General features: G+C 33.9%; 1 protein-coding gene across 7 annotated transcripts in view; it reads right to left on the bottom strand.

The window, feature by feature from the left end:
* Positions 1 to 14,625, bottom strand: part of CBLB (Cbl proto-oncogene B) — a 207,779-nt gene that overhangs the window by 93,009 nt on the left and 100,145 nt on the right. For all 7 annotated transcript variants that reach the window (XM_036998645.2, XM_036998649.2, XM_073231708.1 and 4 more), the window contains 2 exons: positions 8,303 to 8,459; positions 2,946 to 3,067 (listed from right to left, as the gene is read on the bottom strand). In XM_036998645.2, coding sequence (XP_036854540.2) covers positions 2,946 to 3,067; positions 8,303 to 8,459 — 279 coding nt within the window. The remainder of the gene's footprint in view (positions 1 to 2,945; positions 3,068 to 8,302; positions 8,460 to 14,625) is intronic.

The raw sequence follows: 14,625 nt of genomic DNA, 5'->3' as shown, positions 1-14,625 counted from the left end.
TGTGAAACCTTCATAAGATTGTATATCAATGATACCTCAATAAAAAAATAAAAGAAAAAAAGAGGAGGCACTGACAGCAAGTTAATTTAAGCATCTCCAGTCATGAGAGAAAGTAACTGTTATAAACTATCATAGTTTACTGTCACCACCACCAAGGGAGGGTTTTCTCTGAAAGTGTTGGTGGTATGTCACAACAATGACATAAATCATTTTTGGAAAGTAGAAAGTAAATTAAAGGAGCAAAAATTTAATTTATCCACCTCAGACAGAAATTGAGCTAGTTTCTACTGTGGAATTCAATATAGTATTTTGTAATATAAAAATTATGCATTTTTATTGCTAATAAGTCGTTTTAAAAATAATACTTGTTCTTTCAAGCATTCTAGCCATTCATATTTAAATAAAATAACTGAACTATGTTACTGAGAAGGCAAACTAGATAACTTCATGGCTGCCAGCTAACCCTGTTAAGTTCAATGTCTTGTAACAGGAAGTTAAAATAGTTTAAAATATAAATCAAATTAATGACAATGACAGGAGATACTGACTTGATTTTAAAATTCATTGTTATTTATTTATTAGTTTAGTTATCTGTGTATCTACTTATTTCATTTTTTGATCATTCTTCTTTATTAAAGTGTATTGCATTCAATTTTGCCATCAAGACATCCATATCTGGAATTTATAATCCCTTCAGCAGATCAACTTAAATCTGTTGGTTATATTTGAATACCCTGATTGCTATCTGTATGTGGCAGAAATAAGTATTTCTTAATATACATTATTTATTGATGAACCAAGTAAAAATTACTTTACAAGAGAAATTAGCAGTCATTAGATTTAATTAACTTGCATATTTAGTACTGTGTGTGGCTTCATCTTGGAAGAAAACTGGTTTTTTTAAAGAAAGGAAAAGTTGTTATTTTTAAATAACATATTGGTTATAGAACCTTTGGAAAGAACTTGTCAAGAAAGTCTAAAATTTAAAACATATTCTCCTAGAAAGCCTTAAAATAGAATATTACTCTGTCAGTTACTGGCATCCTTAATTAGAATCAGACAAAATACTTCCTCATGGACTATGACTGTCAGTTGGATTCCAAATAAAGCAGAACCTGAGGAACTCAAACGTCCTTGAAATAGGCTCAGCTCTTTTCTTACATGAGGCCAAAGAGAGGAAACACTTCCCAAGAGAAAGGACTAGTTAAACACAGACACTCCACAAAGCAAATCAAAATCATTTGATTTGTTCACTTGGTTTTCCTAAACATATTTTAAATACCACATCACACTTTACATATAAGAATTTACCATAGACCAATCACTTCATTTTTACCTAAAACTCAGCAGAATAAATTGTTACAGAGCAAGCTGGGAAGGAAAGACAGAGTATCTTTCAGAGGTCCCTATCCTTTCCAATTGTAAGGCTTGGCTTTGCTCCCAACAATGTCATTAATTATCTCCAATGATCTTGAATATGAGAACACAAAAAAGACTCAGTTTATTATAGTTACAGAATTGGAAAAGACAGTTTCCCAAATAACTTCCTTATTAAATTTGTATCACTGCATAATTCCAACCACATCACATCTTTCAAATTATTATATTCCAGGAACAAGAAGATAATTTTATGCCAATCAAGAGAGTAAAAGCTATAGAAAAGTCTATCTAATAGAGATCCCTGAATGAAAAAAAATGACTCCTCTAAGCCACTGTCAATACGCAAAACATCTGACCTGCTTGCATGGTCACAAGAATCAACTCTCCTTAATCTAAACAGAGACTTCAGCAGGAGACAAACTGTTTTCTGTGCCCATGACCTTCTTCTTATATAAACTCTTAAAAATAAAAAAGATAGAAATGTCATTATGACAAAGGAATCAACAATATCAGCTTGTACTTGAAAAGACTTTATTAAAGTATGAACACCATTTGCACCAAAAATGAAATAAAAATGGTATTAGAAGAAAAAGGTAGATTTAAAAAAACAACCAAATTTATTCCTAAAATGAAATGACCTCTATATGATGAACACTGTACTCTTGGACATTGGAGTGACATCTCCTACTAAAATATAAGTGTGTGCAGACACATCTCCACTGTCATTACTGCCATACCCTGCACGCTGCTTGCCACAGCACAAATGGCCACTATGTACTTAGATATGAACTGGGGAAAACTCATGAACCAGGAAAGAGATTTGCCATTAATAAAGTGCAATTTCATGGCCAAGGCCAGAGGGAATAAACAAACAGCCAACTTCTGTGAGTCTCATGCAATTTCACTCTCTGGAAAATAAATTCTGAAGCTATAACAAAGCAAGATGTATTATGGAAGAAGTTCTCAAGATGTGAAATTGATCTGGCTTGCAACAATGGGATTATATATGTTTATGTACTTCTATGCATTTATCATGTTTGTATGTGTATACTTGGATATACTTACATGTTTATAATAATTATACATTTATCATAGAATGAAATGAGTATCTTGAAAAATACCCTAAAATAATGAATATGAAACTAATTTGTCTTTAGCATAATATTCAAGTGTTCAAATGTACACATACAGTTTTGAGTACCATCATCAGTGTCATAGAAACAGTCATGCTGATTGATAGTCTACTACAGTTTGAAAATTGGAACTCTCAGACATAATGAATCTCTAAATTCACCAAACCGCATAGTACCATATCCTCTGTCACTTTATGAACACTAAGTTTCAGAACAAATACAATGAATCAATTTAAAGGTTCAATTAAGAAGCACCATTTGGCCTATTAGCATTTTCCTCTTCATACCCATGGGTGTTACTGATTTACTTAGGAATGCACTAGAGGACTTAATGTATATGTGTGCGCGTGTGTGTGTGTGTGTGTGTGTGTGTGTATATGTATATATATATCTTTAGATATATGACAAAATATTATTGCTTAGAAGTCTTACCTTCCAGGTTTGGTGCTGTATTTCTGTAGTCGTGCTTTAACTTCATCATATGTGAGAAATGCCATGTAACCTGGATGTGTTACAGCTAAGAAATTCCAATTCCGTAAAATAGAGCCCCAAGGCTAAAAAATATAAATAAATGAAAAGATATCATCTAGAGAATATCAGCTATCAATCACATGACAATTTATCATTTGATATACTTAACTAAAATTCTCCTGGGTATTTTTTAAGTGATTATGAGCTTAGGTAGCTTAGGTCAACCTTTATTATCTAACAGCAAATATGCAATAGCTTCTCCTCTTTTTGGAGAAATGTGATTAGGCAGAGAACAGATTTCTTAGGAATAGAATATAGAGAGCAAAAAGGAAAACCACATCATCTCTACAAATTCTATTCTAAGTACATCACTTGTGATCATTCTGAAACAAACCACATCACTCATCTACTCAAAAGTCAAAGTCTTTATGAATAGCCTAGAAGGACTGTACATAGTTGATCCCCAGTTCCCTTTCTGTCCCCCTCTGCTGTGACTCTCCCACTTTCTGTCTCCTCTCCAGGCATCCTGGCCTCTTTGCTGTTGGGCTTGAAAATAGAGGTACTCTCTCATCGCAGAGCCTTTACGTTTCCAATTCCCCTACCAGAATTCTTTCTCTAAAACAGCTGTGATTCCTCTCACTTCTTCAATGAGGACTTCTCAGACCACCCTATTAAAATGATTTGCTCTTGTCCTTACCTCCTTGTGTGTCACTAGTGTACCTGTAGGCATCTGATTTTATAGAAGAAACCATATCACAGAATTTAAATGATTTGGCAAAGGTTATACATTAACCATAGCTACATAAGAGTAAGAACATGCCTGTCTTGCTCACCAAGGGACACCAGCACTGCTACACAGTTTCACAACACACTGATCAGGCAGAAGTCATTGTTGAACAGCTCCTCTAGTTACTGACTTTTCTAAAAGGTCTTGACTCCCAGCCTAGGGTCCTTTCCATTATCACACTACTGTGTTCACATTTTTTTAATCCTTGCACTATTGTAAAATTAGAACAGGTTTATGGCTTAGAAGTGAGTTATGTAAAAATCTTTCATGCTAACATAATTTGTGTCATTCTTTAATGTGGTCATTTGTCCCTCCAGCTGCCGTGGCAAGAGAAAAAAAAGGCAGTCAGTGACCGACACTTTTGCTTCAGGGTGCAAATCAATCACCTCTGCCATATTTTTAAGGCAAAAGATACATTTATTCCAAGGAATTAGCAGTACCCTCTATCTGATGTGCCAGACTATAAACTCAGATCTTCCACATTAAAAAAAGGTATTTTATATTTCCAAGTGGAAGTTGTTTAAATAGTCATCCTTGTTATGATTATTGGTAGAAGGTTCCTGCTTTTGTTTTTCAGGTTTTTTTTTTTTTGAGACTTGCTCCTCATTATTGTTAAGCAAGTTTCAAATGTACAAGGAGGAATTCTTCTAGGATTACACCCCTTGAGCTGAGGATACCAAGGGAAAGAACAATTTGGTAACAAAGTTTTTAAACCTTTTCTGACACATGAAAAATCTTCAGGGTATTTCCCCATCACACTAAAATAACTAATTGGGCAAAAAGGAACTCTAGAGAACACTATTATGAGAGGCTCTGTCTACATATTTGAAAATAGGAATATGTTTTCAATTTTCTTAAGTCATGACTAAAAATTGCATAAACAGTACTTGGCAGAATATCAGCTTATGTTTAAAAAATTGAGAAATAACTATTACAGGCATTGGGTTTTGTTTTGTTTTGTTCTTCCCCATCTACAAAGGACTAGGACGGAAAGAATATAAGATATTTGGGTCACCTCCATTGAAGTCAACACCAATTAATGGAAGAGCTATTTAAAAAAAAGAAGCTGAACTTTACGGAGCCAATGCATGTATCAAAATACAAGTGAAAAAAATATGAAATTGGGGTTTTGAGCCAACTGCTGCAGTATTTAGCAATCGTTCCTTAGTACATTATCCAGAGGGCCAGCTTCTAATTGCAAAAATATTTATGTAATAGAAAGAGTCTGTGTACTGTTTTCCTTGTGAATGCAACCCACAGGCAGAAACACATGGCAGTTTATGTCGTTAGGTTTCTTTTTTAAGTATTTTTGCCAGTTAATGGCTTACAGAGGGCAAAATAAAGTACTTCGGAGAATAAGAATTATTTTGCAATTTGTCTTTAGATTAAAGGAAATGTATTCACACACAACAACACAAAATTATTTGGAGATTCTTAAATGACCACAGAAATTAATTAAGTGAATTAAGGAAGCTCATCCCTTCATTCTCCCCCAAATGCTACTTTTTTCAAGCATAGCCCTTTAGTGACTTCCAACTTATGCTGAAGAGGGGCCTCAGAGGGACTGCACAGATTCTCTTAGTCCTTGCTACAGCAGGTGACTTTCCCCCTTTTCTTTTGCTCCCTGTTCCACTGATGCTTATATTCCACAGTCACTAGCTCATTCTGCCAAATCATTCACTATGCTGCCACCCCTAGTTTACTGCTCCGTTTCTCAACAACCCAGTCTTCTCTAGAAATGGGGAAAGTGGAGGAAGAGGAAGGGGACCGGTAGCCTCAGGGAGAAGGAAGAGAAGAAAAATCCCTTTATTTCCATTCCAGGACTTGAGCACCTGCCAGTCCCAGCACCTCTGAACTACCAGAAAAGGAGGAAGATAGGGTTAAAGACAGAAGTAAGAAGAAATGAGGAAAGGAGCCATCACAAGATCATTTCAAATACTCCCTGACATTTGTTCAAGTTCTGCCAGGATATCAGGATGAGGGAGGAGAGGAAGAAAGGGTAACTAGGAGCCAGCTTCCTTCCTTCCTTCTTCCATGCCTTAGGCAATTCTCCACTGCATCTCCTGGCCCCTGCCGACTCCCTCTTCAAACCCTTATGCTAGTTCTCTACATCAAACCCCAGTCCTGTGAGTGCCCCTTGCCCACTTTCAGAACCCACTCTGCTAAATGCTCCACTCCCAACAATTTAGAAGAATTGACTGCTAATTAACTATCAGTATCATGGCTGCAACTTATATGTTCCTGCAGTTACAGTGCTCACAGACATATTTTTCATGTAGAATATATAATTATAACTTTAAAAAACTATTACTCAATTGTTAAAGTTGTATAAAAATAAAAGATTAGTGAAAGTTAATTCATCTTTCTATGCAGAGAACCAATTTTACCATATATTAAGGCACATGTAGGATTCATCAAAGCATTTGAGTAATGAAACCAAAAGGGTGAAGAACTTCAGGAGTATATATGGGCTAAGGAGAATTCTTTAGCTAATTCTGTAGTTACGTGTTTTAAAAAGACTAGACATTCTTTGATCCACAGGTAAGGTGTTGGTTTTGTTATCTAAAACTTTCACAATAGCGCTACTTAAAAGGTTCATTTCCTCTCCCATCCTAAAGAGCATTAAGTAAGATACACATAGAGTATTAAGATTAGTTGGGTTGTTTTAAAAGTCAAACAGCTGGTAAGAAAATATGTACACATATAAAATAGCAGATTGAGTACATGTTTAACCAACATTAAGTTGCCTTCATACCTTTAATATATAACTCTGAGGCTTTTTAACATTTAGCATTCACACTAAAAAGTCATCCATTCTCTCCACAAAAACACACACTCTTCCTAGAGTGAACAGTTAGCTTAAATGTCTGATAGTAACCTTTGTTCTCTTACCTCACGAGGGGAAGAAGCAAAGCTCTTACTACTTAAAATGTCTTTATATCATGTTAAATAAAGCATTTGTAAATTATCAGAAATCTTTAAAGAAAGGAGAGGTTCCATTATAAAATCATCAGTCTCAGGTAACACAACCTTTTCCTAAAATGTATCTTAAAATCACTGAAAAAAATTACTTGATGACCTATATATACAAAGGGAATAACCATGAAACTGCTGTAAATTGAAACTAAGCAAAAGCACTCTCTCTGCAGGCACTTATGCTAACTTCCCACCTGGTACGCCGAGGTAGAATTATGATTTTAAAGTTGTGATAAAGTAAAATGTATTCTATAGGTATTGTTGACAAGAGTCAATTTGCTTTCTGTTAACAGGTTCTTTCCTAAATTAAAAGTTACTCCCATACAACCTTATCTTCTTGCATAAATCAGTCACCCAACCCTAGTGCCAGGCAGAGTCTTAAATCAGGAAAGCAAAATTTCTGTAACACAGGAAACCTGAAAACCATTATTACACACTAGCTTTTGTTGAACACATGTTTCAAACTGAATAAATCTTACTGTCGATTAAAATAATAAAAAAATAAATAAAAAATAAATAAATAAATAAACAAGCTTGGTTTTTGATCAATTCACCTCAATTACTATATAATTTGTTTTACTAGAATCATAAAGATTTCAAGTGGAACTCTTTCATTTTGTGACTACTTGAACTGAGTCCTACAGATGATATACAAATTAGTGGCAAAGCCAAATTCAAAACACAAATTTCAAATTTTCTGCTTTGGAGTAATTCCGTCAAGATGTACAAAAGAACAAATGACAGCATCCAGCTTTCATCATATAACGATACCTGCTTCTGAATGGCCATTCAGAAGACAATTAGAAAGAAATTAAACACAAAGAGTAAACAGGACAAGAGAGTCTCAAAGTAATATTTATGAGAGAAAAAACAGAAACAAAAATCTAAATTTTCCAAAAGAGATTTGTTAAATTAGTAACATACTATTTTGATGGAATATTAGGTGGTAACTTAAAAATGACAGTTATATATTGATAAAGTATTTACTTATTTACTGGCATAGGAAAACATTTATAACATGATTGAATGAGCAAAGTAACTTGTAAAACAGCACACACACCACAGCAATCTCCCATATGTGACATGATAAATTTGTTATTTATGTCCAGGTTTACTATTTTTCTTCTCACCTAATGAAGGTGGGAGGCAAAGGGGAGATGTCGGGATACAACCCCAGCAACTGCCCATCTGTAAAAGTTATATTTCCATCAGTTACTGGGCTCAAAGTACAAAGTGAGAAACTAATTAGGGAATTTAAAACAAAGCTCCTTTGCATGAATCTTCTCATAGCTAAGAAGCAACTGTGGGTTCACAGTACCAGATATGCCAAACTTAAACTCTCAACTTCCAACAGTGACTAAAAAATGTATACCAGTGACTTGCTTTAAAATTCTGACTACCAAAATGAGACTACTTCCCATATGTCTGTGTGTGTTGAGTGCACGTGTATGTGAGACACACACAGGTATGCATACAATTGCACATGTGGGCACCACATGCACATGAGGGAGGGAGGGCATGAGAGAGGGAAGGACCAAACAAATAGAAAGCTTACCTGAAATAGCCTGGTAAAAATATCAAATTCAAAAACTGAAATGTAATCATTACAAGTTAAATCAATTGTTGATTTCAGAGCCATTGCTTCCAGGCCAGAGCTAATCTGATGGACCTCATGAAGGCACTGCCTGAATACTTTCCATGGTACAATAGTTCTGTGCAAGGAAAAAAGGGAGTAATTGAATCAAGTATCATTTAAGACATACCTTCCATTGAAACAGCACAATTCAATCATGACATTAATATAATTGCATTTGTACTAAAAGAAAAATAGTTGAGAATATTGTTCGTAATTCAGAACACATGTAATGATGGGCTTTGCTAACTGGATTATTTTCCACTTGCTAAAATGTGACAAAAATCTAAATCAATTTTTCTCTCAAATGGTCCTTGGCTTTGAAGATATTTCTAAAAATACATCTGAAAGAGGTGTTAACTCAAAGTTCTGTGACCTCTTCATTTGTGTATTAAAAGATTATTTAACTTTGAATCAAGTTAAATTCTCCCCTTCTATTTTCTTAAAATAATTACAAGATTATGGGTTCATACAATACTAAGAATTCTTTGTTCATGGCACAAAGAATAATTAATAACCACCATTTCAAGAAAGCTCAGGTGGAAAGTCATCAAGACATTTTGGCCACTACCCACATGTGTTCTGCAGAGATGAAAACCACATGTTATCTAACATTTCATATTAATGCAAAGGGAAATTTTAATATTTTTAACCAACCACACTGGCTCGCATACAGACATGTATTTATTTATGCAACACTTACTAATTTATTACTAAATCAAAATTTTCATTAGGTAATGCATTTACATAGTTCAAAAATACAGAAGAACATAAAATGACATGCAGAGAAAAGTCTCCCAACCTGTCCTCTACCTGACCAATTTTTGACAATCACCCACCTCCTCCCCATGAAATAAGTATAGTCATTATTTATTCCTTAGTTTTCTTTCCGTTGGAATGTTTAATGCCTATTCCTGAATAGATGTAAGAAAGAAATCATGCACATTTTAAAATTCTAAGCTGTAGTTTTCACTTAGGACAGCATTAAGAGCTATACACAACTTCTTATAAGACTGCAACTATTTAAATCTCAGATTTTTCTTTACCATATCACTTAAGAAATAAAAGGCTCAGGCAGAATGGACTAAATTGGCCCCTTACTATACCATTCTCCCAGTGAAGCATCACCATAAATGGGCAACTTTCATATTCATTAATTATCTGTTGCAGTAGTTGTCAACCTTTAGCATGCACCAGAATCACTGAAGGAGTTGGTAATACAGAATGTGCTGGTCACCTACACCTGTTACTTCAGTGTGACTGGGGTGGGCCTGAGAACTTAGGAGGTCTAACAAGTTCCCAGTGATGCTGATGCAGCTGGTCTGGGGACAACACTTTGAAAGTCACTGATCTATTGTATCTATTAACTTTAAAGCAAGTCACTGTGGAGGAATATAATTATGGAAATACAAGATACCATCTCTTGAAGAACACACTTATAAGGCAGAAGTAAGATTTGTAATGCCAAAGAATATAGAGGCAGAATGTTTAAGGAAGTGCTGGAGGAACTTCAGAAAAGGAGAATAAGATTAATAAATTAATGGTGAGACAGGCTTACAATACTATGCTGTATTTATAGGAAAGTTTAGGTTTGATATACCACTAAAAGAGCAAAACTATGAGGCTGAGTACATCAAAAAGCTTCTATGTATGAAAAAAACAGGAAACCACAGAGAACTGAAGGGAACCACCACATCAGACGCCATTTAGAAGAAACACACGTCAGGTCTGATTAAGGTTAACAAAATGCTGCATTTTTAAAAGAACAGGGAAAACTTCTGATGATGCTAGAAGGCTACTGATTTATGGTGAAGTGTAAATATGCAATTATATCCAGCTTCATTACAGTGACTGAGGAAGCAGTGCTTAAAAAACACATTTTCTTTTTCAAATTAAAGTCTCAAATATTCTACTCACAGAAATATTACAAACCATAATATTTAAGTAAGAAAATTTAAACAAAAAACTACTTGTTTAAGAAAGGTATGTTTTATCTTTTGTATGGAAATGTTAAAAAAATTTGTCTTATGTGTAAAGCATAAAAAGTAAATAAATTGGCCAAGCAGAAATCATTATCTATTACCATAAAAATTATCCTTTTACCAATATTTATTAAGGTACATGCAGATCATAACTCCTTTGAATACCTAATAATGATTTAATTATAAAAATAATGCTTTTTATGAATTAGAGCAAATTATTCAAAACTCTACAAACTTCTAAAATTGCAGTGTAATATGCCACTTTGGAACAACAATTTACAAAAGGCCAAACTACATTTCCATAGTACTTATACAAATAAGACTTTTTCACAGTTCACTTGTGATAAACCTAAGGTCAAAACAAGCAGTGACTGGAACCCTTAATTAAAGGTAGCAACAAGGATTAAGAAGAAAGGGCACCATTTGGTTAACTTATTATATACAAAATTTGTACATTGATACCTTCCTTTGATCAGCTGAGCCAAATGCCCACCATGGGGAGAAGATGAGAGAATCATGGGGAGGAGGAGGTTTCATGAGTGAAGAACAGAAATAAAAGGCAATGACTTCATAAAAAACAAACAAAAAAACTTACAAAACTACTGCATTAAGGCGCTAACCTTTCCAAAGAGGATTTGGAGTTGCTATTACATTCTTTTTTGAGGTATGTGGGGGTAAGGGGAAAAAGGAGAGGATGACTTTTCACACCTTTAATTAAATTGTAGCAACAAAACAGAATGGTGGTTTCTATTACTTCTTCCACTAGAAAGCAAACAAGTGAGAGAAAATGTTAATGTCAGATTGTTTTACAAATATGCAGAAACTTCAGAGTGCTGTCAGAGACCTTGGGAAAAGAAAGAAGATGAAAAAGAAAAGGGCATTAAAGGGGCAACTAATCTCAAGCTCTTACATATCCAAAAATATTTCAACCTGTCTTTTTGTCACTTACAATCACAACTCACTTTAGTTATAAGTTGAATTAACTTTAAAATCCACTGAAAAGCACAAGTAACCATAAATGTACCTAGAATGGAATAAAGACTAATGGTTAGGCACCTGTAATAATAATTATATGATTTCAGGATCTTTATATTTCCAATAGGAAAAAAAGCTGCCATTGATGGCTTACTGTCTGCAAATCACCAAGTTAAGGACTTAATCTTTTTTCACAGTAACACTGTGAGGCAGATAATGTGTTCACCTTCATAATATAATGGAGAAACTAAGGCTTAAAGAGGTTAAGTTATTTTCCCAAGAAAAACCATGTATGTTCCAGGCATTGTACTAGGTTCAGAACAGAAATATAAATTAAGTCACAATCTAGAAAGTGTAAAGACATAAATAAATTATGTTGCATCATGTCCTAAAATTATCACAGAAAAAAATGCATGCACCATGGGAACCTCAAGGGATGCAGTACCTTAAGAACAGGAGTTGTATCTTACTCAACTCTGCTCAATACAAAGTAGGCAAGTAAAATTTGTGTAGTTAAATTGTGTCTAAGGAAGGCAAGGGAAGTGCTTCAAGGAGGAGGAGCCTAGGAATTTTATTGTGTTATCACTAGCTTATTACACAGAAATCTCTTGATGACTTAAGAAGAGTGATAGTCTGTTTGTGTAATGTCAGGAGAGATAAGAACGTGATAAATATAAGGCTATACTATAATTTTGTCTCCAGGTTTGCTTACAAAAAAAAAAAAAGAGCAATTGTCCTTATTAAGGTCTTAAAAATAGGATGCTCTTTCAGAGAAAACAGGATTAAAATGATATAGGGGAATGAAGCTGAAAAGGTGTCAGCAGGTCAATGACTGACAAATCACTCAGTCTTCCAGGCTTGTCCCCTCTGTAAAAGTGGAAGATTGTATTAAGTAAGGGGAATGGAAGACAAAACGTTATAGATGGTTGCCAATAAAAAAAGAGGCAAAAGATTTTCATGAAACCACAATTCATAAAAGGCTATATAGTTTATTTTTAACTCATATTAAAAAAATACATATAATAAAAGTGTGAATCTCAACAAAGACTAGGGTATTTGGAACCAGGAACTTTAGTATATACTTTTGGTGTGAATGAGAATTTACATAGCATTTCTAGAAGGCAGTTTGGCAGCACATTTCAAAAGCCTACATATTTTGACCCAGAAAGCCTACATGTAAGGATGCCACCTAAGAAAATTACATCAAAGAGAAGTGCAAAGACTCACCCATAAATCTGTTCAATATAGCAAAATATTAAAAACAAATGTTCAACAGTAATAAGACATACCAGATCCATATATTAGAGTAGTATATTACAGTTAATGACTGTGCAGAAAAATATTTATTCTCATGGGAAAGTATTAAATGGGAATAGCATTTTAAAAATTGTATGTTCTTTATGATTCAATGCTAAAAACTATCTAGAATGTCTGGAGAGATCAACACAAATTTTAATTGATAATAACTGTATCAGTATATGATCATAAGTGATTACAGTTTTTCTATATTTCTAAGGGCTTCTGTCTTAATGGCTTAATGGAATAAAAGATATACTAAAATTATCTTAAAATGTGTTATGCAATCAGAGTCAATTAAAAACAAAATTATAATAGTATTTGTCTATGACATGGTGTCATACGTAGGAAATACAAAAGAATTTACAGATTAAACTATGAGCAGCAGTTAAGAGAATTCAACATGGTTGCTGAATATAAGACCACTATACAAAAATCAGTTATATTTCTACATATAAGCAGTACATAACTGTAAAGTAAAACTGAAAAATACTTTATTTTACAAAGCATTTGAAAATATAAAAAAATAAGAATAAAGGTAACAAAAGATAAGCAAAGCCACAACATAAAACACAAACACACAGAGAAATAAAGACACAAATGAATATAACACTTTAATAGATTGGCAGACTCAATATTATAAAATGTCAGTTTTCCACAAATTGATACGTAGATGTAATACAACCCCCAATCAAAAGTAATCAAGCCAAGAATAATCAAGCTAATCTTCAGTAAGAACAACACTGGCAAACTTGTGTTCATTACATTAATTAAGAAAGTATGGTATTGGCACAAGGATAGACAGATGGAGCAAAACATACATTTTAGAAACAACTGCAACCATATCTGGACACTAAATAAGTAATACCAATTATATATAAACAGCAGTGGAGAATATATAATATTTTTTATAAATGCTGCTGAGTCAAATGGATATACAAAAAGAAGAAACTGAATCTTGACTCTTACCTAATACCACATAAAAATACATTTTAGATGAATCTTAGACCTAAATATGAAAGAAAATAAAGTTTTTTAGAAGACACATACAAGAATATCTGCATTACTTTGGAGCAGGCAAAAATTTAAACTGGACCTAAAGTGCTCAAAGGATGAAGGATAAATTAAAAACCTGTGTTCAAGAAAAGGAATGATTAAAAAAGTAAAAAATAAAACCATGCTTTGGGAGAACCTATTCACATACATAATATCAACAAAATATTCACATCTATAATATACAAAAACATCTAAATATTAATAATGACTGCTAGTGGGCGGCTGTAATTCATCAACAGTCTTGGTAGAAGATCAGAAACTCAGTGCACAGCAAAATCCAACAGGGTGAACCTCATAAGCACTCACCAGAACCCAACATATGTACTCAGTGCACACCAAAAAAACAACTACTCAGTACAACATGTGGAGCCTAGTAGAGCTTTGGTTATAAAGGAGACTTAACAATACATTTTTTGAAGAAGAAATAAATTAGGTTATTAATACCTTGTTACTACATCTAATGAATCTTTTATGTTTTCATCTAGTTTGATCTTTCAGTACAATTATCTGCTTAATCTCTCTCTTTAAATCCTATCTTCCTTTAGCATCTATAATACAACACTCGCCAGGGTTTTACTCTGGGGACTCCTCCATTTCCTTCACTTTCCTCTGTGCCATACTTCATTCATCAGAATTCTTTAAAAGTCTGTCCTCTTCATTTCCCTGTACATTCTCCATGGTCTGTATCAGTTAGTCCAATGGCTTCACATAGCTTTCAGAGATTATGAGCTCAAATATCTGGGGACCATGCAGATAATGTACATGAGTAACAAGGTTCAGGTAAGGAATGCAGTGAGGAGGGGAGAGCACATCTAAACTGGGCAGCTGGCACCAAGGTCTAGCCAGTTTTTGTCCTGTCAGAATTCAGATCCAGTGTTGCCATCACTCCAATTTTTCAATGAAATTCAGTATTCTCATGTAAAATCATTAATTTTA

This window comes from Manis javanica, chromosome 3, assembly GCF_040802235.1.
Source record: "Manis javanica isolate MJ-LG chromosome 3, MJ_LKY, whole genome shotgun sequence".
Lineage (NCBI taxonomy): Eukaryota > Metazoa > Chordata > Mammalia > Pholidota > Manidae > Manis > Manis javanica.
This window is presented reverse-complemented; position numbering and strand designations above follow the sequence as displayed.